General features: G+C 41.9%; 1 protein-coding gene across 1 annotated transcript in view; it reads right to left on the reverse strand.

The window, feature by feature from the left end:
* Window positions 1-23480, reverse strand: part of eefsec (eukaryotic elongation factor, selenocysteine-tRNA-specific) — a 441024-nt gene that overhangs the window by 283072 nt on the left and 134472 nt on the right. The window contains exon 3 of the mRNA XM_073071999.1: window positions 4907-5003. Within this exon, the coding sequence (XP_072928100.1) occupies window positions 4907-5003 (97 nt within the window). The remainder of the gene's footprint in view (window positions 1-4906; window positions 5004-23480) is intronic.

Here is a 23480-nt window from a genome sequence, read left to right on the forward strand (position 1 = left end):
TAGGTGAGGACAAGGGGAACCCTGTCCCTGTTGTGGTGATGGGAGGATGGGTTAAGGGCTGAAGTGCAGGAGGTGGAGGAGATGCGGGTGAGGGCATCTTTGATGACGCCAGAAGGGAAACCACGATCCTGAAAGAAAGAGGACATTTGAGAAGTCCTGGAACGGAAAGCCTCATCCTGGGAGCAGATGCGGTGGAGACGGAGGAATTGGGAATAGGGAATGGCATTTTTGCATTGGGCAGGGTGGGAAGAGGTATAGTCAAGAAGACAGTTCTTTCATGCTTATCCCCTCCCCCCTTTATCCTTCCTCTGATTGGTTCTCCACCTGGTGCCTCTAGCCCTTCCCCCTCCCCTATCTCTATTACTGGGCTTCGGCCCTCTCTTCCCCTCCATTCCTGATGAAGGGTCTCGGCCCGAAACGTTGGCTACTCTTTTCTCACGGATGCTGCCTGAGCTGCTGAGTTCTTCCAGCGTTGTGTACATATTCTTTGATCCACAGCATCTGCAGTTGTATTTTTGTATTTTGAAAGCTGGAAATGAGCTAGATTATTTTATTTTATAAAGTTTTTATTAATTAGAAACATAAAGAAATAATTAAAAGCATTAAACAGAAGTACAATAATTTAACATAAGTAACATTCCTGTGCCTCGACTCTTCATGTACACTGAATTTAATGGTATCACAGTTTCCTCATCAGCTCCAACCAAGTGTAGGATCAGTTTTAATTCCTCAGCATCATACTAGCCATTCCAAAGCACCTAAACACAAATTAAGAGCAAAATGCACAAAATAGTGGAGGATCTCAGAAGTCAAGCAGCACCCATAGAGAAAAATAAACAGTCAATGTTTCTCTTTCATTCCTCCCGATGCCTCCTCCTCTGCCTCTGCAACTTAAAGTTGGCCTTTTTTCTAAACTTGTCCAACTCGGATGAAAAGATCATCAATGTGAATTGTCAGTTCTGTTTCTCCTTCCACAGATGCTGTCTGACTGGATGAGTATTTCAAGAACTTCCTGCATTTATTATTCCATGGAATCTTAGTGAGGCTGTGCTATTTTGTTTTATATATATATAGAACATAGAACACAGAATAGTACAGCACAGCACAAGCCCTTCGGACCACAATGTTGTGCCGACTCTTAAACCCTGCCTCCTATATAAACCCCCACCTTAAATCCCTCCATATGCCTGTCTAGTATAGAACATACTCCATCCCAGTCCTCACTGGAGGATCTGCGGTGAAGAGGTTTAGCGACTTTAAATTCCTCAGTGCTATTATTTCGGAGGACCTGTCCTGGGCACTGTGTGCAAGGGGAATTATGAAGAAAGCACGGCAGCACCTCTACTTCCTTAGGAGTTTGAGAAGATTCAGCAATGACGTTGAAAACTTTGACTAACTTCTATAGATGTGTAGTTGAGAGTATATTGACTGGCTGCATCACAGCCTGGTATGGAAACACTAATGCCCTTGAATGGAAAATCCTGCAAAAAGTAGTGGAAGTGGCCCAGTCCATCATGGGTAAAACCCTCCCAACCACTGAGCACATCGACATGAAACACTTTTGCAGGAAAGCAGCATCCATTATCAGAGATCCCCACCACCCAGGACATGCTCTCTTTTCACTTCTGTCAGTAGGAAGAAGGTACAGGAGCCTCAGAACTTGTACCACCAGGGTCAGGAGCAATTATGGCCCCTCAACCATCAGGCTCTGGAACCAAAGGGGATAACTTCACTCAACTTCACTTGCTCTATCTTTGAAATGTTCCCATAAGCTATGGACCAACTTTCAAGGATTCTTCATCTCAAGTTCTCAATGTTTATAGCTTATTTATTTATATTATTGCTTTTCTGTTTGCATTTTCAATATTTGTTGTCTTCTTCACTCTGGTTGAACACCCCAGTTAATTCTGTAATAGTTATTATTCCATAGATTTGAGTACACCCAAAAGAAAATGAATCTCAGGGTTGTATATGGTTACATATATGTACTTTGATTACTTTGAACTTTAAGTCCATCAACAGTGCTGGGTCTGTCATTCCACAAGTACCAGATCGCATCAAGCTTGCGCCAGAGTTTCACTCAAATGGTTGGGCCTAGATGGTTTCAAATCGAGAAGACTAACCCAATAAATATTTCTCATATAGAGTTATTGTCATATGGAGTTATAGGTATAAAGAAATATTCATATTTATAAAATTCTTCCCGTTCCTTTAAATATATATGCTATAGCAACTTACTGCCAATGTCCTAGTCCAATCACATAGATGTTCCAGCCAAGAAAGCTTGCTAGGACTTCTACTTGCTCACAAGGCTAAAGAAATGTGACATGGAGAGAATTCTGACTGGTTGCATCACTCTCTGGTGTGGAAGCTCCAATGCACAAGATTGAAAAAGGTGCAGCTCCATCACAGGCATTTTCAAACTCTCATTGCTGCAGTCAGAAGTTTCCACCAGCTTCAAAAGGTCAACAATTATACCAGTGCCCAAGAAGAGCAGTGTGAGCTGCCTTAATGACTATCACCCAGTAACACTCACATCTACAGTGATGAAATGCTATGAGAGGTTGGTCATGGCTAGAATCATCACCTGCCTCAGCAAGGACCTGGATCCATTGCAATTTGCCTATCGCTACAACAGGTTTATGGTGGACGCGATCCCAATGGCTCTTCATGTGGCTTTGGATCACCTGGACAATACAAATACCTCTGTCAGATGCTATTTATTGCCTACAGCTCAGTGATTAACAGAATCATTCCTACAGTTGTGATTAAAAAGCTACACAACCTGGGCCTCTGTACCTCCCTCTGCAACTGGAGCATTGACTTCTTAACCAGAAGGCCACAATCTGTGTGGATCGGAAATAACATCTCCACCTTGCTGACAAATCAACACTGGCACACCTCAGGGATGTGTGCTTAGCCCACTGCTCCACACTCTCTCTACACCCATGACTATATGGATAGGCACAGCTCAAGAAGACTAGAATATAAAAGTAAGGATGCAATACTAAGGCTGTATAAGGCACTGGTGATGCCTCACAAAATATTCTGAGCAATTTTGGATGTGCTGAAATTGGAGAAGATCCAGAATGAAAGGGTTATCATATGAGGAGCATTTAATGGCTCAGGACCTGTACTCACTAGAATTTAGAAGAATGAGGGAGGATCTCATTGAAAGACCAATTGAATGTTCAAAGGCCTAGATATGGAGTAGATGTGGAGAGGATGTTTCCTATAGTGGGGGAATCTTGGACCAGAGGGCACAGAATAGGATGTCCATTTAGAATGGAGATGTTCTTTAGCCAGAAGGTGGTGAATCTGCAGAATTCGTTGTCACTGGCGGCCGCGGATGCCAGTTCATTGTGTAATTAAGGCAGACGTTGATAGGTACTTGATTAGTCAGGGCGTGAAAGGTTACAGGGAGAAGGCAGGAGAATGCAGTTGAGAGGGAAAATAGATCAGCCATGATCAAATGGCGGAAAAGACTCGATGGGCCAAATGAATCACTTCTGCTCTTATCTCCTATAGAAACATGGAAACATACAAAGAAATGTCACTAACACTGTCCAAGAATGTGCTGGGGCAATCAAGTGTCACCATGCTTCTGGCACCAACATAGCATGCCTACAACCTACCTACACAGTCCTAACCCGTACGTCTCTGGAACGTGGGAGGAAACCGGAACATCTCGACAAAATCCCAAAGTAATGGGAAGAACGCGAAAACTCCTCACAGACAACAATGGCAATTGAATCCGGGTCACTGGCAATGTAAAGTGTTGCGCTAACTGCTGTCCTGCATCCCATTAAAAATATCATGCGCTGCAGAGATACCCAGGGTGAAGGGTGCTGATTCCCATAGGCAATCCTTGTCCGTTGTGTCCTGCCAGATTACTTCTGGTTACTTAGGGCACATTTTAAGTGGCCACTCTTTTAATCCCATCCTCCATACAAGCAGGTTCTTTAAGTTTGTTATAGCTGGGGGTGGTAATGGGGACAAGCTCCCACTACTTATAAAAATGCTCCCAAAGGCGTGCATCTCAAGTTCCTCTGATGATCAAGTCCAGCTCCTGGCCTTCATGTGGCAGAATCATTTCTACTGACAAGAGAAGGGGCAAAGGCAGGTCACTGGAGCCTTAAAACCAGTTGCTTCGGGCTGACAAGCCCCATCTAGGAGAAGGAAAACTGATCTGAAACCTCTGCTGCCTTGCGGCTATACCCACTCACAGGGGAGGCTTTGGGAATATACTCAAAGGAAAAATCCAGAGCTGGAGTCTCTAAGGAATTCGTACATTGTCTTCAATGCTGACTGGCAACTCCTGCAACATTGCTGGTGCCAAACTGTAAAGGTCTCTGCCGTTACTTTGAATTCATCAACTGCTTGGAGAGGGGGAATCTGCCACATGGGCAACAGCTTGCTCTCCATATCGTACTGCCCTGGCCTGTGTATTACGTAGAACAGCTAGGTTGCAATATCCCTAGTCGACCTCAACCATTGGAGGGCCTCAGCATACAAACAGCTTCTCTAATAGCATTCTGAGTTATTGTCTACACTTCTAAATGTAATCAGTGTACAGAAGAGAGATTCAACACATGGGCAGAGGAGAAAGGGAACCTACAAGTCACTAATTTTACATTTTATAAGTGTAGGAACTGTTTTCATGAGGAACAATTTGCTAGTTGCCTCAGGGATATACTGAAAGGTTTCTTTGAACTTTTATTAAGGCAGTAAGACATTTCATTATGAAATCGGTGACCATGCAAACTGAAAGGCTATCTTGTAGGGAAAATCCTTCCCACTTGAGGCCTCTCTCTAGCTGAATCATAAAGAATAAACTACATTCATTTCATCGCAGTGCCAGCTCTCATCCCACCTTGCTGAGTCAGGGAGTGGAGGTGATGCTTACCTCAATGAGCTCTGAAATGCCTTGTGGAGTCTCTGTCTCTGCAGCGTCTGGTCCTCCAGGCTTGGCAGCAACAGGAATGATGGGACACCCTTTAAACCTGCAAAACAAATTACAAATGTCAACTCTCTTACAGCAGGAAGGAAATTGAGGATTTGTTCCTTTATATTTTAATACAGCACTGCTTCTACCCTGCAGTGCTGATTCCTTCAGGTTGCTAAAGCCGGGGGTGGTAATAGGGATTAACTCCCACTACCTATTAAATGCTCCCTATGACGTGTGTTTCAAATAGCCTCTGACAACCAAGTCCAGCTCCTGCCCTTTACACGTGTCTTAGCAACAAAGCCCTGCAGAACTGTTTCTACTGACAGGAGCAGGGACAAAGGTGGGTTACTGGAGCCTTAAAACCAGTCGCCTCGAGCAGATGGGGCTTGTCAGCTGTGATTGGCAGCTCATCTAGGAGAAGGAAAACTCTGAGGTCAAACCTCCGTTGTTTGTGGTTATACCCACTAAGGGTATAGGCTTCGGGAATAAACCCCAAGGAAAAATCCGGAGCTGGAGTTCCTAAGGCAGTCCTACATTGTGTTCAATGCTGATTAGCAACTCTGGAAATGCCATTGGTACCAAGCTGCATTGATCTCTGCTGTGCCTTCGGATTCATCAGCTGCATGGAGAGGGGGAGCCCGCTGCAGGGGCAACAGCGGCTCACCATATTGTACTGCCCTGGCTTGTGTATCACGTAGACAGCTGGGATGCAACGTCCATGTTCAACCCTACCCAATGGAGGCCTCAACAGCTTCTACACTGCCACAAACTCTAAAAAAAAATATAAGATTAGCCTTATTTGTCACATCTACCCTGGCATCAATTCTAAAAAATAGAAGATTTATTTTATGTACATTGAAACATCAAAACATGCAGTGAAAAGCATTGTTTGTGTCAACAACAAACACAATCTGAGATAGGCTGGGGCAGCCGATAGGGGTAGCACATCCACAACTCACTAAACATAACTCACACTGTACGTCTCTTTAGAGTGTTGGAGGAAACTCACATTCATGAGGAGAACGTATAAACTCCTTACAGACAGCAGTGGTAATTGAAACAAAATCTGTATAGTGTTACACTGTCCGCATTGCTACCACAATCGTGTTCTTGAAGAGAGAGGGTGAGGGAATTTGCTTCAGTCAGACATACGCATAAGATCTTGAGCCGAAGGTGATCACCTTACAAGGTGTCAATGTAATATTTATCAGAACATAGGCAAGAGCTAGGGCTGTATCTAATCTATTTCTCCTTTGAATAGATGCAAAGCATCTTGGTAAATAGGCACAGCTGAGAAGTTACTAACATTAAAAACAGTGCCTAGAGATCTCAACTGGCATTGTCAGTGGTCTTTGATTTTTTAAATTCTCTATTCTTCTCTGTGCTCTCCATTAATACTCATTGGTTCACACTCAAACACATTTATCGCCCATTAAAGATCATTATATTTATAACAATGGGTTAGACTGGATGTGGAAGTAATTACAAGTTCTAGGTCAAGTTGGGAAAAGCATTGGGACTAAAGTTTGCTATGAAGAAGGCAATTATCTTTCATAAACACAAGAAATTCTGCAGATGCTAGAAATCCAGAGCAACGCACACAAAATGCTGGGGAAACTCAGCAGGTCAGGCAGCTCCTATGGAAATGAATAAATATTCTACGTTTCGGGCCTAGGCACTTCTGCAGGACTAAGAAGGAAGGGGGAAGACGCCAGGATATAAAGGTGGGGGGAGGGGAAGGGGGAATGGCTGGAAGGTGATGGGTGAAGCTAGGTGGGTAGGAAAGGTAAAGGGCTGGAGAGGAAGGAATCTGATAGGAGAGGAGAGTGGACAAGTTCCCAGGAAGGATACACGGCTGAGGTAGTGAGTCCGGGTGAGTACATGGTCATAGAGTTGGAGGGCAGCAGTATTCTTTGATTGGAAACTTATTTCTGCCAGTTATCCTCGAGATGGTGGTGGGGACTGGACTGTCACCCACCTCCTAACTGCAGCAGTTAACACAACATTTTACGGTGTCAGAGATCACCGACTGGGTTTAATTCCTGCCGCTATCAATAAGGAATAGAGGAAGAACACAGAATGCGCTTACACTAACCCAGGTGTATGTCTTTGGAATGAGGGAAAAAAATTGGAGGAAACCCACATGGTCATGGGGAGAACACACAAACTCCTTTCAGACAGCATCAGGAATTGAACCTCGATCACTTGCACTGCAAAACATTATGTTAGGATGCCACCTGGTACTAATAGGATGGGCACTTTGGTTGGCATGGAACCGTTGGGCTGAGGGGTCTGTACCCTTCAGATACAAATTTGTCATTCAACCATACATAAACACCCATGAATACAGCCAAATGAAACAGCGTTCCATGGTGCAAAACATAGAACCAACCGTTGTATGCAGCACAAGGCACATATAGCACATATACAATAGCAGTAAACGTACACAAAAATATACATCGCCCAACTTCCTAAGTGACATGATGTGTAAATTGCTGAATTACTCATTGGGCACATCTACACAAAACGCTGTTGCAGGACAGCAGTATCAATTATCAGGGACATCACCCAGGACATGCTCTCTTCTCGCTGTTGCCATCAGGAAGAAGGTACAGGAGCCTCAGGACTCACACCGCCAGGTTTAGAAACAGCTACTACCCCTTGACCATCAGGCCCTTGAACCAAAGGGAATAACTTTACTCAACTTCACTTGCCCCATCATTGAACCAATATTTATTGCTTATTTATTTATTATTACTGTTTCTTCTTTTTGCATTTGCACAGTATGTTGTCTCTGCACTCTGGTTGAACACCCTAGTTGGGCAGTCTTCCATTCATTCTGTTATTTCTCTATAGACTTGTTAAGTACAGTACACCCAAAAGAAAATGAATCTCAGGGTTGTATATGGTGACATATATGTACTTTGATAATAAAGTTACTTTGAACTTTGACTCTATTAGTGTTGAACGTTTCTCGAGATAAAAACTGAGTGATACATTAAATATAAAAGAGTCACAGTCACATACTTTCTCTTAAAAGAACCAGACTTCACGGAGAAATTCAGAATCTGAAAATAACTAATTGAAAAGTGTTTGTCATTCAAAGCAGGAAGATAACTTTATAGTTTAATAAGGAGTTGATTAAAGTGTGTGACAGATGCCAGGTTTCTTCCAACTTTATGCAATAGTTACCTGGATGCCGGATCTGAAGATTGCCAAAACGAAGGATAACAGGTTCTGATTAGGATTTGAAGCATTTCTGTCATTTTCAACCACTGAGGTCATAATGTCAAAGCACCATTTACAATCGCATTAAATATTAAGTGAAAAAAAATGAAAACACATGTTGCAAAATGGAGTAATTCGTTTCCCCCTCTGAGAAAATGCACTTTATGACAGGGAAGACTGCCTACATTTCTTCAATTTGATTATGTTGACTCTCTTGTGGGTGGCCTTCCTCCTCCTAACTCTCCACGGAACTCAGCTACCTGTGACGTGGTTCCCACCCACTCTTGTCCCCTATCACTCATGCTTCACCACATTCTGATTACAAAACACTATAATTTTTAAGGTTTCATCCTTTCCTTCAGATCTCTCACTCCCTCTTCAAATTTGTAATCTCATCCATCACTGCAGCGTTCCAGGATATTTGTGTTCCTCCATACGTGACCCCCCCCCCCCCCACCAAGGAACCCTGAATGTAATCACTTCCCTGCAGGTGGGCCATACGTTCAGCTGCCAAAGCCTTAAGCTCTGGGATTCCCTCCCTAAACTCCTCTTCTGCTACGATGTTCCTTACAACTGTATCCTTGTGTAATTACATGGGAGCAAGTCACTTGGCTGAATTGCATACTTGTTCCTCTTAAAGATTGAAGATTAGTTTTATTTGTCACATGTACATTGAAACACAATGAAATGCATCACTTTACATCACTGACCAACACAACACAGAGGTATGCTGGGGGCAGCCTACAAGTGTTGCCACACTTCCACTGCCAAAATACCATATGCCCAAAACTTACTAACTCTCACCCAAAAGTCTTTGCAATGTGGGAGGAAACAGGAGCCCCCAAAAGAAATCCACACAGTTCCAGGGAGAATGTGCTAAATCCTTAAGGACAGCGGTAGGAATTGAACACCAGTCTTCCAATTTCCAATCACAGGAGCTGTAAAGCAGTCACGCTATCATACCGCCTGGGGTGAGGGTAGATTTAGTTAGTGCGTATTCATCTTACACTCAACCCTCAACCCTTAGCCTTTTGTTTGAAAAGAAACAACACAGCATATGAAAGTTCAGGATCAGGTTTATAGCCATCTGACTGTACATATTTACAACCAAATGAAACAACGTTCCCCCAGACCACAGTGGACCCACAAAACATATCACACACAGCACGTAAAACAAAATATTACCATAAATGAGTATAATTCAAAATACAAGTAGTGCACAGCACAGGGAAACAGTAAACAGCTTGCTGCCCGAGTGAAAAGACCACAGTGGTGGCAGGGTATTTATTAGTCTCTCAGCCTGAGGGAAGAAGCTGTTAACCAGTCTGACAGACCTAGTCCTGATGCTCCTGTACCTCCTTTCTAACAGTAACGGGTCAGAGATTTTGGGATGGGTGGTAGGGATCCTCAACAATGCTTCAGTCCTTTTGTCTACAATGCTCCCTGTAATATGGAAGGGGGGAGGGGGGAGACCCAGGCAATTTTCTTGGTGCTTTTTTACTGTCCTCTGAAGGGTCTTGTGGCCCAGAGCCTTGCAGCTTCCATACCACACAACGATGCATCCAGACGGGTCACTCAAAGGTGCTCCTGCAGAAAGTCGTTAGAATGGGGGCGGGGAGCCTTACATGCCTCAATCCCTTCAGAAAGTTTAAAGTTTAAGACAGTTTAAAATAAGATAAATTAAATAAGTAGTACAAAAGAGAGAAAAAAATACTGAAGAAGTGTCCACGTGTTCAATGTTCATTCAGAAATCTGACAGTAGAGCGGAAGAAGCTGTTCCTGAAACATTGAATGTGTGTCTTCAGGCTCCTGTACCTCCTCCTTGTTAGTAGCAATGAGAAGAAGGCATGTCCTTCTTGACTAATGACAAGGTTTTCTTCTCAAAATAGTGTATGCCTTTATTCCTTCTAACAAAGTACATGGCCATACACTTCCCTACACGATATTCTTCACCTATTCTCCACATCTGTCAAAGACCTTTGATAGATTCCCTGCTCCGTGCCCTTCCACCCTACTTTTGTATCATCCATAAACTTGGTCACAATTCTATTATCCAAATCATTGATATATAACATGAAAAGGAGCAGCCCCAATATGGACCCCTGTGGAATACCACTAATCACAGGAAGCCAACAAATAAAGGCCCGTTTATTCCAACTCTTTGCTCCTGCCAATCAGCTAATTTTCTATCCATGCTAGTATCTTTCCTGTAATACTGTACTATGGGCTCTTATTTTGTTTAGCAGCCTCATATGTGGCACCTTGTCAAAGGCCTTGTGTAAAACCAAATAAAAAACATCTACCGATTCTTTGTTATCTATCTTACCTATTATTTCCTCAAAGAATTCTAACAGATAAGTCAAGCAAGATTTCCTCTTCAGGAAACCATACTGACTTTGAGCTATTTTATCATTTGCCTCCAAATACTCTGAAAACATATCCTTAATAACAGACTCCAACATCTTCCCAATCACCAAAGTCAGGCTAACTGGTAATTTCTTTTCTTCTGCCTCCTTCCCTTCTTAAAGAGTAGAGTGACAGTCCTTGGGAATCTGGTGATTCTTTATAGATCATTACTAATGCCTCCACAATCTCTTCAGTTACCTCAGAATCAGTAACAGGTTTAATAAATCAATGACATATGTAGTGAAATTTGTTGTTTTGCGACAGCAGTACATTGAAATACATAATAAAAGAGTATAAATTACAATAAGAAGCATACACAGTTTAATAAAATAAATAAGTAGTGCATAAGAGAGGGAAAAAAGAATTGAGGAAGCGTTCATGGGTTCAATGCCCATTCAGAAATCTGTTGGTAGAGTGGAATGTTCATGAAACATTGAGTGCGTGTCTTCAGGCTCCTGTACCTCCTTGCTAGTAGCAATGAGAAGAGCGCGTGTCCTGTGAAATGGGGGTCCGTCATGATGGATGCTGCCTTTTTGAGTTAATCGTCTTTTGAAGATGTCTCGTTGCTGGGAGGTTAGTGCCCATTATAATGCTGACTGAGTTTGCAACTTTCTGCAGCTTTTTCCGTGCAGTGGCCCTCCATACCAGACAAATCGATCATTCAGATGCAACCTATTACCCACATCCACCCGGCTCCTGAACCAACGTGAATAACTTCACTCACCATTGCTTCTATGATCTACAAATTCACTTTCAAGGATTCTTTACAAAGTCATGTTCTTGGTTTTATTTTTTATTATTTGCACACAGTTTGTCTTCTGTTACATATTGGTTGATAATCTTTGTCTCTCTGTGGTTTTTCATAGATTCAACTGTATTTCTTTACTTTTCCTGTGAATGCCTGTAAGATAATGTATCTGGAAGTAGTGTATGGTAACATATACACAATTTGATAATAAATTTACTTTGAAGTTTAAATTTCACTTAACAGGTCCACACTTGACTGTCCCCGAGGAATTTGTACACATATAAATTAAGGTTGGCCCTTAGAACTGGGCCAATAATTTGCTTACTAAGATTAAACTAACTGGAATTAAATTATTCTCTTTTGGTACAACAAGGCCACAATATCAGTCCACTCATCCTCTGGTACCACTCCTGCAGCAAGGGAAGATTGGAAAATGATGGTCACATCCTCTGCAATTTCCTTCCTGGCTCTTGTTTAACAGCCTGGAATTTTCCATTCATAAATATTAAACTCCTTAGTAATGATATTTTATTATGTGCATTTCTTCTAAATGAGTGGCAGTATGGCAATACATCACTACTGAAGGAGGTGAAAAGTGCCCTTTCCCTCCACTAGCTGTAGGTCATCCTTGGGTAAGGTGTAGCACCTACTTAGCCCCCCAACTGGGGTCACATGAAGCTATGGGAGCAGGTAGTGGATTGTGGATGGTCGTATGAGCAGCTGGTGCATATCACAAGTCCTGGTTATGTGACCACTGACACCAGGCACACAATCTGTGAAGAGTATTGATAATGGCTGGGGTCACCCCTCTTGTAAAGACACTGCCCCAAAGAAGGCAATGGCAAACCACTTCTGTAGAAAAATTTGCCAAGAACAATCATGGTCATGGGACCTTGATCACCCACATCACGACAGCAGCATAAAATGATGATGATCTCATTCAATATTTCATACAACCTCTTTATAATATTTGCATTATGTTCCCATTTTGTTAGGACAGTATTCTCCTTCACCAAGTGCCGTTTCAGTCTCTAACAGAGTCTGCTTAGTTTGTTATCTTCATGTTCTTATTGTAGTTATAAAACATCTTTGGTTTTTCTTTGATATAGAGTTGCAGAGTTAGTACACATATAAAGAGGTTCTTCGGCCCATCTGGTCTATGCTGACCAAGCTACCCTATCAAAGCTAGTCCCCGTTTGGCCTGTAACCTTCAAAATCTTTTGAATCCATGCACCTGTCCATCTGTATTTTAAAAGTTGCTATTGTACTTGCCTCAACCACTTCCTCTGGCAGCTCATGGAGTACATACTTGTATCATCATATTTGTACTACCCCCTCAGCCATATCCATGATCCTTTATGTCAGGGGATCCCAAACTTTTTTATGCTATGGACCAATACCATAAAGCAAGGGGTCCATTTACCCAAAGTTTGTGAACCCCTGCTTTATGAGGTGATAAAGAAAGTTAAAGTCTGTCCCGAGCCTTATTGGCTCATCAGGCCGGTGCTTATGCCGGTTTCCGTGGCGAGAAGCGACCGAGAGTACGATACTCCACCCCCCCAACCCCAGATAGGACGTCAGTCTATCGCGAGGTTAACCCCCAGCATTTTGCCAGTACCCATTTTCAGCTGGGTGGACTGAAGCAATGTGTGGTTAAGTGCCTTGCTCGGCTGGGGCTCGAAGTCACGACATCCAGATCACTAGTCCAATGCCTTAACCACTTGGCCATGCGCCACACAAGAGGTGAGAAACAGATTCCGCTAATTTCAAGTTCCATCACTTAGAAATACAAGGCTCCAAAGCTTTGCAAAATTCCAGAAGCAAATCGATTCAAACAAGGATGGGAGCAGCATGGAGAGCTACAGTCCAGGTGTGGGTCAATGGACCTAGGCAGATAATAGTTCAGCACAGACTAGATGGGCCAAAGGGCCTGTTTCTGTGCTGTTGTGCTATATGACTCTATGACTCTGAGAAACATTTTTCTGAAGAAACACAGACATGAAAATTACAATTCTTTCTGAGTCACATAGCTGATTTTAAGTCTGTACTTAATTGGCGGCATAGAGAACCATTTCAATGAGTACTTCCACACTTCACCCAATCACTGGCTGACTCTGAGGCTTTAGTGTTCATCTAATTACCTAAGAGTGATCCTTCCACAGACTACTGCTCTGCAGGAACATTTCTGAGTGCAATGAGACACAATGTTTGGCACTTGGGGGTCTATGTGCATTCTCAATCACTATGGTGATTTGTGAAAAGAGAACAATACAATATTAGAGTGAGAGAATTGAACATTAATCAGTGCAACAAAGTTAATTTGATAATTTCCAACTATATTCTACTAATAGGTCATGAACTCCAGCTTTGATTGATAAACTTTGCTAGGAGTCAAGAGCAACACAAAAACCCTGGCCAAGAACAGGAAAATAAAGCAAGATAGTGGAGGATGGATGAACACAAGATATTCTGGAGATGCCAGGCATCCAGAGCATCACACACAAAGTACTGGAGGAATTTAGCAGGTCAGGCAGCATCTATTGAGGGGAATAAAGGGTTTCTTCCTCAGTCAAAGAGAATGATGAAGGGTCTTGGTCTGAAACATCGACTGTTTGTTCCTCTCCATAGATGCTGCCTGACCTGCTAAGTTCCTCCAGCACTTTGTGTGTGTTGCTAGATGACACCAGATTAGGTACATATGCATTCACAACAGATTACATACTCACTGCTTTGAATTGAATTGACTTTATTACTTACATCCTTCATATACATGAGGAGTAAAAATCTTTACGTTACATCTCCATCTAAATGTGCAATGTGCAATTTATAGTGATTTATAATAAATTTATCATAAATTTATATTTTTATATGATTTTACATGATATATAATTTTATATGATTTATAATAAATATATGCACAACAGGACAGTCAATATAACATAGAAATACAATTGTATCAGCATGAATTAATCAGTCTGATGGACTGGTGGAAGAAGCTGTCCCAGAGCCTGTTGGTCCTGGTTTTTATGCTGAGGTACCGTTTCCTGGATGGTAGCAGCTGAAACAGTTTATGGTTGGGGTGACTCGGGTCCCCAATGATCCTTTGGGCCCTTTTTACATCCCTGTCTTTGTAAATGTCCTGAATAGTGGGAAGTTCACATCTACAGATGCCCTGGGCTGTCTGCAGAGTCTTGCTTGTTACACTGCTGGCACTTAGGCTGCAATGAAGGTCTTCCATCTCTGTCCTTGGCCATCTTCTCTATTGTGCCCCAGGTGTGGCTCAGGGTCCTCATTTCTGCCTCTACGGTACAGCGCCAAGTTGTCTTTAGTCTCCCACGTTTCCTCCACCCTTCAGGGGTCCTCTCGGTTTTCACTCATTCAAGCCATGCAAGTCCCAGGTGGAGTCTCAGGAATACCGTTGCACACAGATATAGAAGGATTCTTCATTGCGGTTTCTATAAGGTTTTTTGACCAGTCAGGTTTGTTAGTCCTGAACAGAACCCCCGAGGACCGGTGGACCACTCTTAGTCTGGCCTCTATCCTTTGACCTGTTTGGCATGGGTGACTCTACCAAGAGCCAAAGCACAATGCCCCAGTCCCAGTCAACTTAGCTGCCCAGGTGACTGAGACATGCAAGCCTCCAACTCCAAGGTTGTGGTCCTCTTGGAGGACCCACCAGATTAATGCATTATTATGAGCATGTTAAAAGGATGCAAGCCATCTCAAGAGAAAAAGGTTCCAGTACTTTCCGGGTGTATATGATGACCTGGGATCAGGTCGGTTGGCATTTACAGGATTCCGTATGGATACAGAGCAGTGCATATTGGCCAGAAGGAGCACACAGTGGAAATCCGCACAAAGGAACACAGGAGGTGTATCCATTTAAGTTACCAGGAGTAATCAGTGGTAGCAGAACACTGCATCCACAATGCCCGTAGGATTGACTTCGATGGCACAAAGCTACTGTGCCACGCCAATGGCTTTTTGGATCACCTGATAAAGAAAGCCATTGAAATAAAACTAGAGGAAAAGAATTTTAACAAAGACGAGGTGCCACTCTAAGTAAGAACTGGAATTCAATTGTAAACAAGGTGGGAGAATGGAGATCTGATTGGACAGGACTGACCGATAAGGAGGGATGGAATACAGGGATATAAAATCACCAGACTAGACATGTCCAGGCAATATCCATGAAGAAGATGGCAGAATTTGTCACCGAAATGTCAGTTATAATCGATACCTGTTCTTGGCTTGAAGTGCCAGAAGAGCTAATTCGTAATCTCAAGAGAATTCATTGCATTCCAAAATATGTATAGTTACGTACAGAAATAGAAAATGAGCATGCTCTCTGACCTGCTGAGTTTCTCCATCTCTGTTCTGGAGCAATGCACTGATGCAACTCACCAAGGCTTCCTTTATATCCTCAAGAAGAAAGCAAAGCATGGACTAGATGGGCCAAAGGGCCTATTTCTGTGCTGTACTTTTCTATGACTCAATAACACTATTAAGTTAATCAGGTTTATTTATTTACACAATTACAATCTAATTCAGAATCAGAATCAGGTCTATCATCACTGACAAATGTGAACTTTGTCGTTTTGTGGCAGCAGAACAGTGCAATACATCAAAATTAGTATAAATTGCAATACAAATATATTTTTTAAATAAATAAGTAATACAAAAAGAGAGCAAAATAGTGAGTGAGGTATTTTTCATGGGTTCATAGGTCATTCAAAAATCTGATAGAGGTGGGGAAGAAGCTGTTCATAAAATGTTACTGTGGATTTTCAGAATCCTGTATCTCCTCCCTGAGGCGACGAGGGCATGTCTTGGATGGTGCCTCCTTGAGGTATCACCTTTGAAGATGTCCTCAAAGGTGGGTAAAGCTAGACTGTAAACTTCAATCTTTGCAAGGCATTCACTACACTGTCAGAAGATATAACAATTTAATTACTGATAGTGTTTACATACCACATCTTTTCAAACAACAGTAACTGTTTCCACTGCATAGACTACAGTACTAAACTTTTCCAGCAGCTTTTATACTTCATTCTGCATTTTTTAATTTACCTACGTATTGCCCATTACACTGCTGGGCAGCAACGTAGGTCCTCCATCTCTGCTGGTGTTCAGGACTTCCTTCATTATATCAGTAGCTTCCTCCGGTTTTCTCTACTGTCTGTCATGCAGGTCCTGGGGAATACCATCACACTCAGAGGTAGAAGGATTCTTCATTGTTGTTTCTCTAACAATTTTGTTTTCCCAGTCAGGGTTGTTGGCCCTGAGCTGAACCCCACCCCTGCCTGGAGGATTGATGGACCACTCTTAGTCTGGCCTCTATCCTTTGACCTGTTTGGCGTGGGTGACCCTACCAAGAACCAAAGCATAAAGCCCAGACTCCAGCCAACAGAGCTCTCTGGGTCATTGATCTACGCAAATCTCCAAACCCTATGACGAAGTTGTGGTCCTCTTGGTGGGCATTGTTACTGTTTCACCTTATTCTAATTCAGTGCACTGTGTAATAATCTGATCTGTATGAAAAATGTGCAAGACAAACTTTGCACTGTATCTTGGAACATGTGACAATAATAATAAAGAAATACCAAGATATTCGCTCACCACCACCTGCTCATCCACAAGCAATGGTGACTTTACCATCAGCACTGTATTCGCTGAATGAGTGAAAATGGAAGTTGCACACAGTGAGATCAAACTTACATTCTCCACAAACTCTGAGGTAATTCCTGAGAACCCACCCCAAACGTGGGATTAGCAGTGGAACAGAACTGTGGGATGCAGGCTGCAAGAAAGTTCTATCTCACAGGGAAGGAAGGCCCTGCACACTTGCCTGATCAGGTATGAATAGCTCTAGAGAGTGATACTGTTGAAGTCAAAGTGAAGTTCAAAGTAAATTGGTCATATATGTCATCAGTTAGCCAACTTAGACAACTTCATCATGGGCACCAGCCTCCCCAGCATCCAGCGTCAAGGAGTGATGCCTCAAAAAGGCGGCACCCACCACCCAAGACATGCCTTCTTCTCATTGCTAGCATCAGGGAGGAGATACAGGAGCCTAAAGACACACACTTAGTGATTCAGGAACAGCTTCTTCCCCTCTGCCATCTGATTTCTGAATGGACTTTGAACCCATGAACACTACCTCACTACTTTTTATTTCTCTTCTTGCACTATTTATTTAATTTAACTTTTTATATGTACACATACCCCTTACTGTAATTTACAGTTTTTATTATGCATTACAATGTACTACTCCCGCATAACAACACATTTCATGAAATATGCCAGTTGATATTAAACCTGATTCTGATTCATAGATTCATTTCTTGCATGCATTTACAGGAAAATAAAGAAATACAAAAGAATTTATGAGAAACTATACGTAAGTAAAGGCTGATGAACAACCAACAAATGAAAAATGAATAAATAGATAAATCAATAGGTAAATAATACTGAGAACATGAGTTATAGAGTCATTGAAAGTGGATCCTTAGCTTGTGGAATTGTTCATTGTTGTGGTGAGTAAAGTTACCCATGCTGGTTCAGGAGCCTGATGGTTGAAGGGTCATAAATGTTCCTGGACATGGTGGTATTAGTGAGAAGAGAGCAGGGTCTGGATGTTGGGGTCCTTGATGAAGGATGTTGCTTTCTTGTAATAGCGTTCCTTGTAGCTGCACTCAATGGTGGGGAGGACTTTGCCTGCAATGGACTAGACTGTATCCGAGTCCATCACAGGGTCTCAACCTGAAACATTGACTGTTTATTCATTTCCATAGATGCTGCCAGACCTGCCGAGTATCTCCAGTATTTTGTGCGTTGTTTGGATTTCCAGCACTTGCAGAACCTTTTGTGTTTAGAGAAGGCTGTTTCTTGCTTCATTACAGACCCTTCCAAATAGGTAAAAACCATTCTCTACACTGACATGATATGTGTGCCAAAGGAGAAAGAAGAGTTTTAAGATGACATTTAAAATAAAAGCAACACACACAAAATGCTGGAGAAACTGAGTAGGCCAGGCAGCAAAAGAGTAAACAGTTGACTTTTCAGGCTGAGACCCTCTATCAGTCCTGATGAAGGGTCTCGGCCTGAAACAGTGACTGTTTACTCTTTTCCGTAGATGCTGTCTGGCCTGCTGAGTTCCTCCAGTATTTTGTATGTGTTGTTTGGATTTCCAGCATCCGCAGATTTTCTCTTGATTTAAAATAAAAAGGTCATGTTTTATTTAGACTGATAGCAAGGTCCATGAATTTTAACTAAAATTATATAATTACATTGTTATTTCTGTAATCATGACCTGGAAACTGGTGCAAAATTAATGACTAAATGCTCAACATGTTAAATTATTTTCAAATTATTATTCCTTATTATAAAAGGAGCAAAGCCTTTCTCACACATTAAGGCTTACATATTTTAAACACAGAAAATCGTGAAAGTGAAAATTTAGTTTTGTTACCGGCTTTTTGCGAACAAAAGCATAATGTAGTGGTTAGCACAACACTTTACGGTAGCAGTGTCCTGGATTCAATTCCCGCTGCTGTTTGTAAAGAGCTTGTACGTTCTCCCCATGACTGTATGGTTTCCTCTGGGTGCTCCTGTTACCTCTCACAGTCCAAAGATGTACCGACTGGTAAGCTAACTGGTCTTTGTAAATTGTCCTGTGGTTAGGCTAGCGTTAAATTGGGGGTTGCTGGGAAGCCAGGAATGAAGGGCTGGAAGGACCTACTTTGTGCTGTAGCTCAATAAATAAATAAATAAAACCCAAAATGGTTAAGGATCAAAGATCAACATTATTTACCATGTACATTTACAAGTATTAGGAATCTGCTGTGGTGTGTTGGTCAGGGCATGACATGCAACAAAGAACAACATCCAAAAATGATAAGCCTAAATAATTATATTGAAATATAAAGGTTAAAGTTCAAAGTAAATCGATTATCAAAGTACACAGATGTCACCATATACAACCCTGACATTCATTTTCCTGTGGGCATTCACAGTAAATACAAAGAAACTCAACAGAATCAGTGAAGAACTGTACACAACAAAGAGAGCAGCAACCAATGTCCAAAAGACAACAAATTGTGTAGATACAAAACAGAAAAAAACCCAAAATAATAAATAAATAAATATTGAGCATATGAGTTGTGGAGTCCATAGGTTGTGGAATCAGTTTAGAGTTGGGATGAGTGAAGTTACTGCCTCTGGTTCAAGAGCCTGATGATAACTGTTCCTGAACCTGCTAGTTTGGAACCTGAGGCTCCTGTACCTCCCGCTGGGAGTAGTGAGAAAAGAACGTGACCAGAATGGTGCGGGTCTTGATGATGGATGCTGTTTTCTTGTGGCAGCACTCCATGTAAACTTGCTCACTGCTGGAGAGGGCTTTGCCTGTGATGGACTGGGCCAGATTCACCACTTTATAATTTTATTTTTATTTATTTAGAGATGCAGCGTGGAACAGGCCCTTCTGGCCCAATGGCCCACCCCATTCAGTGCTAGCCTAATCACAGGGTCTAATGCCCTTCCCTTGAACAACATCGGTGGCGTGGAGAGGGGAGACTTGCAGTTTGGGCGACTGCTGGTCTTCCATAACAAAAAACCTTGCCCAGGCTTGCACCCTGGAAACTTTCCAAGGTGCAAATCCATGGTCTATCGAGACTAACGGAGGCCTACAATCACAGGGAAATTAATCTACTAACCAGTATGTTTTTGAACTGTGGGAGGAAACTGGAGAGCCCAGAGGAAACACAGGGGCACACAGGAGGAGTGTATACATAGGACACTGAAGTTGAACTCCAAACTCCAATACCCCGAGGTGTCTGATGAAGGGTCTCGGCCCGAAACATCGACAGCGCTTCTCCCTATAGATGCTGCCTGGCCTGCTGCGTTCCACCAGCATTTTGTGTGTGATACCCCAAGGTGTAATTGTGTCGTGCTAATTGCTACGCTACCATGGTGCCCTACTTTCTGTGGCCTTTTCTGTTCTTGGGTATTGGTGTTCCCACACCAGGTTGTGATGCAACCACGCCATGCGCAGGAAGCAAACAGGAGCAGGGAACAATTTCCTTCGTGTTAAAGGTTGTTCATGAAAACAAACTGGCTCATTAAAAATGTCACTCGTGGTCAAAGAAAAAAATGAAAGGATTAAATACTTCAGATAGGTAAATAGTTTATATAAAGGCCATTTTTATGCTTCAACTACTATACATAAATTGTTTACAGGAAGAGCCACTTTGTGCTTAAAAGAGAATTGCTGGGTTTTAGTCCTTGTTTTTTATTTCATACCAATTGCCATGATAAGTGGATCTAACCACATAAAATCTTCACAATTTACCAAATTTGCTAAAATATTAAACAGAGCTGGCTTGCTTGAGAAGACAACTGTTACATTACACAAAGCACATGAGAATTGATTCCCCACCCCAGAAAGTAAAGGGGGACATTTACTACGTAAGTGGATTAACTTGCAATTTAAACAAGATGTATTCCACAAATAACATTATATCCCTTATTGCTAAATACATTTCCATTCCAAACCTATTCAAATGTAACAGGCTATTTGGAGTTCAACGTTTGCCCACAGGCAGGGTATACTAAAATGTAAATTAATAAATTAGATATCTACATCTGCACAGGCAAAAAAAAAACTCAACTGAACCCTACAGGGGCAATTAGAACAACAAATTTTGAACTCTGCACATTTGGTCATGCAAATTCAGTAGGACCATGGTAATATCACAAGAACAATACAACAATTCATCTTTTATATCCTTACAGAAAACGCTTTCAGGACATCTTTCAATCTCTGCAGATACCTTCAGGAGTCTTCAAGCCCCAAAGGCATTTTGTTCTAATTTCTTTCAGAGTTAAGAAGTGCAGGGTTATTTTTCAAACTAAACTTAACACAGAATACAGTTTCATTAGGAGCAGGAATTTAGAGGTACATTAATATATCCAGAGACATCGTCCGTTTGCAAAATGAAAACTTCAGTGTTTGGAGGAAACACCTTGACTTTAAAATTAAATGTTTATTCATATTGAGAAGCCACTGTCTCACCCCATCTTGCTCCTCCATCTCTTCCATCCTGGCCACTTTTCAAGATCTGTGCTCCTCCAATTCCAGCCTCTGCTCTTCATTCAATTAATCTCCCTAAGGCCATAAACTCTGGAATTCTGACTTTAAACCTCTCTTTTGTACTTTAAACTTCAATAAACACTAAATCATTGGTCGACCAGAATCAGAACTGCAAGTGGAGTATTGTGTTCTGTTCGCGTCAACTCATTATAGAAAGGATGTGGAAGCTTTACAGAGAGTGCAGAAGAGATTTACCGGGATGCTGCCTGGATTGGAGTGCATGTCTTATGAGAATAGGTTGAGAGAACCAGGGTGCTTCTCTTTGGTACAAAGGAAGATGAGAGATCATTTGATAGAGCTGCATAAGATGGTAGACAGGCTTTGCCTTTTTCTCAGGGCTGAAATGTGTAATATGAGGTGGTTGGAGGAAAGTATAGGAGGGATGTCAAAAGTAGGTTTTTTACACAGAGAGTGGAGGGAGTCTGCCAGGAGTGGTGGTAGAGGCAGATATCTTAGATTTAAGAGACTTAGATAGACATGTGGATGTAAGAAAAAATGATGGACTATGCGGGACAAAAGCATTAGATTGATCTTGGAGTAGGTTAAAAGGTTGGCACAACATTATGGGATAAAGGGCCTGTACAGTGCTGTACTGTTCTATGTAATAACTGTATTATCATGTAAATTCACGCAAACGTCTGAATATTTCCTTCTGTGGTTCAGTTATACAGCTTGTATGTAGTGCATTCTATCTTCTATTTTTGTTGCTATATAAATGCACTTTTTTGTTTCTAGAGGATAAAGATAGGAAAGAAAAATTTAAAAATAAATAAATCCCTTTGCTCTTCATCTCCCCATTCTGGCCTCTTACCTCTTCTCCTCACCTGCCTATCCTCTCCCCTGGTTCCTCTCCTCTTTCCCTTTTTCACATCATCCACTCTCCTCTCCTATCAGATTTCTTCTTCTTCAGCTGTTTGCCTTTTCCACCTATCACTTCCCAGCTTCTTACTTTATCCGCCCCTCACCCACCCACCTGGCTTCACCTATCACCTTCAAACTTGTCCTCCTCCCACATCTTCTTATTCCGATATCTTCCCCCTTCTATTTCCAGTCCTAATGAAGGGCCTCAGCCTGAAACATTGCTGAGTTCCTTCACAATCTACCTCATTATAATCTTGCGTATTACTGTCACCTGCACTGCAATTTCTCTGTCACTGTAATGGTTTATTCGGCACTCAATATTTTTCTTTACCTTCCATTTTATTTACATATCTTTTGTTTATCGAGATACAGCGTGGAATAGGCCCTTTAAGCCATGCCACCCAGCAACTCCCTGCTTTAATCCTAGCCTAATATTGGAACAATTTGCAATGACCATTTAACCATTAACTGGTACATCTTTGGATTGTGGGAGTAAACTGGAGCATCCGGAGGAAACCCACATGGAGAGAACATACAAACTCCTTACAGGCAGTGGTGGGAATTGAACTCATGTCATCTGTACTGTAAAGTGTTGTGCTAACCACTATGCTACTATACCGCATATTGTTGTAACGAATTAATCTCTATGGCCAGTATGCAGGACTTTCACTGTACTTTGATACGTGTGACAATTTACCAACTTAAAACTAAATGGGTTGGTATATTTGAGGACTGACAATGAGAGAAGGGTTAGAAGACCACTTGCTATTAACTAGCAATATCTAGAAAATAAGTTGTAAAATTAGTCAGCTCCATCATGGGCACTAGCCTCCATTGTACCTAAGACGTCTTCAAGGAATGGTGCCTCAGAAAGGCGGTGTCCATTATTAAGGACCCTCATCACCCAGGACATGTCCTCTTCTCATTGTTACCACCAGGGAGGAGGTACAGAAGTCTGAAGGCACAGATTCAATGATTTGGGAACAGCTTCTTCCACTCTGCCATCCAATTTCTAAATGGACGTTGAACACTAACTCACTACTTTTTTAAAATTTCTGTTTTTGCACTATTTATTTTAACAATTTAATATACATATACAGTTACTGTAATTCTTTCCCCCCCCCCCCCAAATTTATTTA

Source organism: Hemitrygon akajei, chromosome 19, assembly GCF_048418815.1.
Source record: "Hemitrygon akajei chromosome 19, sHemAka1.3, whole genome shotgun sequence".
Lineage (NCBI taxonomy): Eukaryota > Metazoa > Chordata > Chondrichthyes > Myliobatiformes > Dasyatidae > Hemitrygon > Hemitrygon akajei.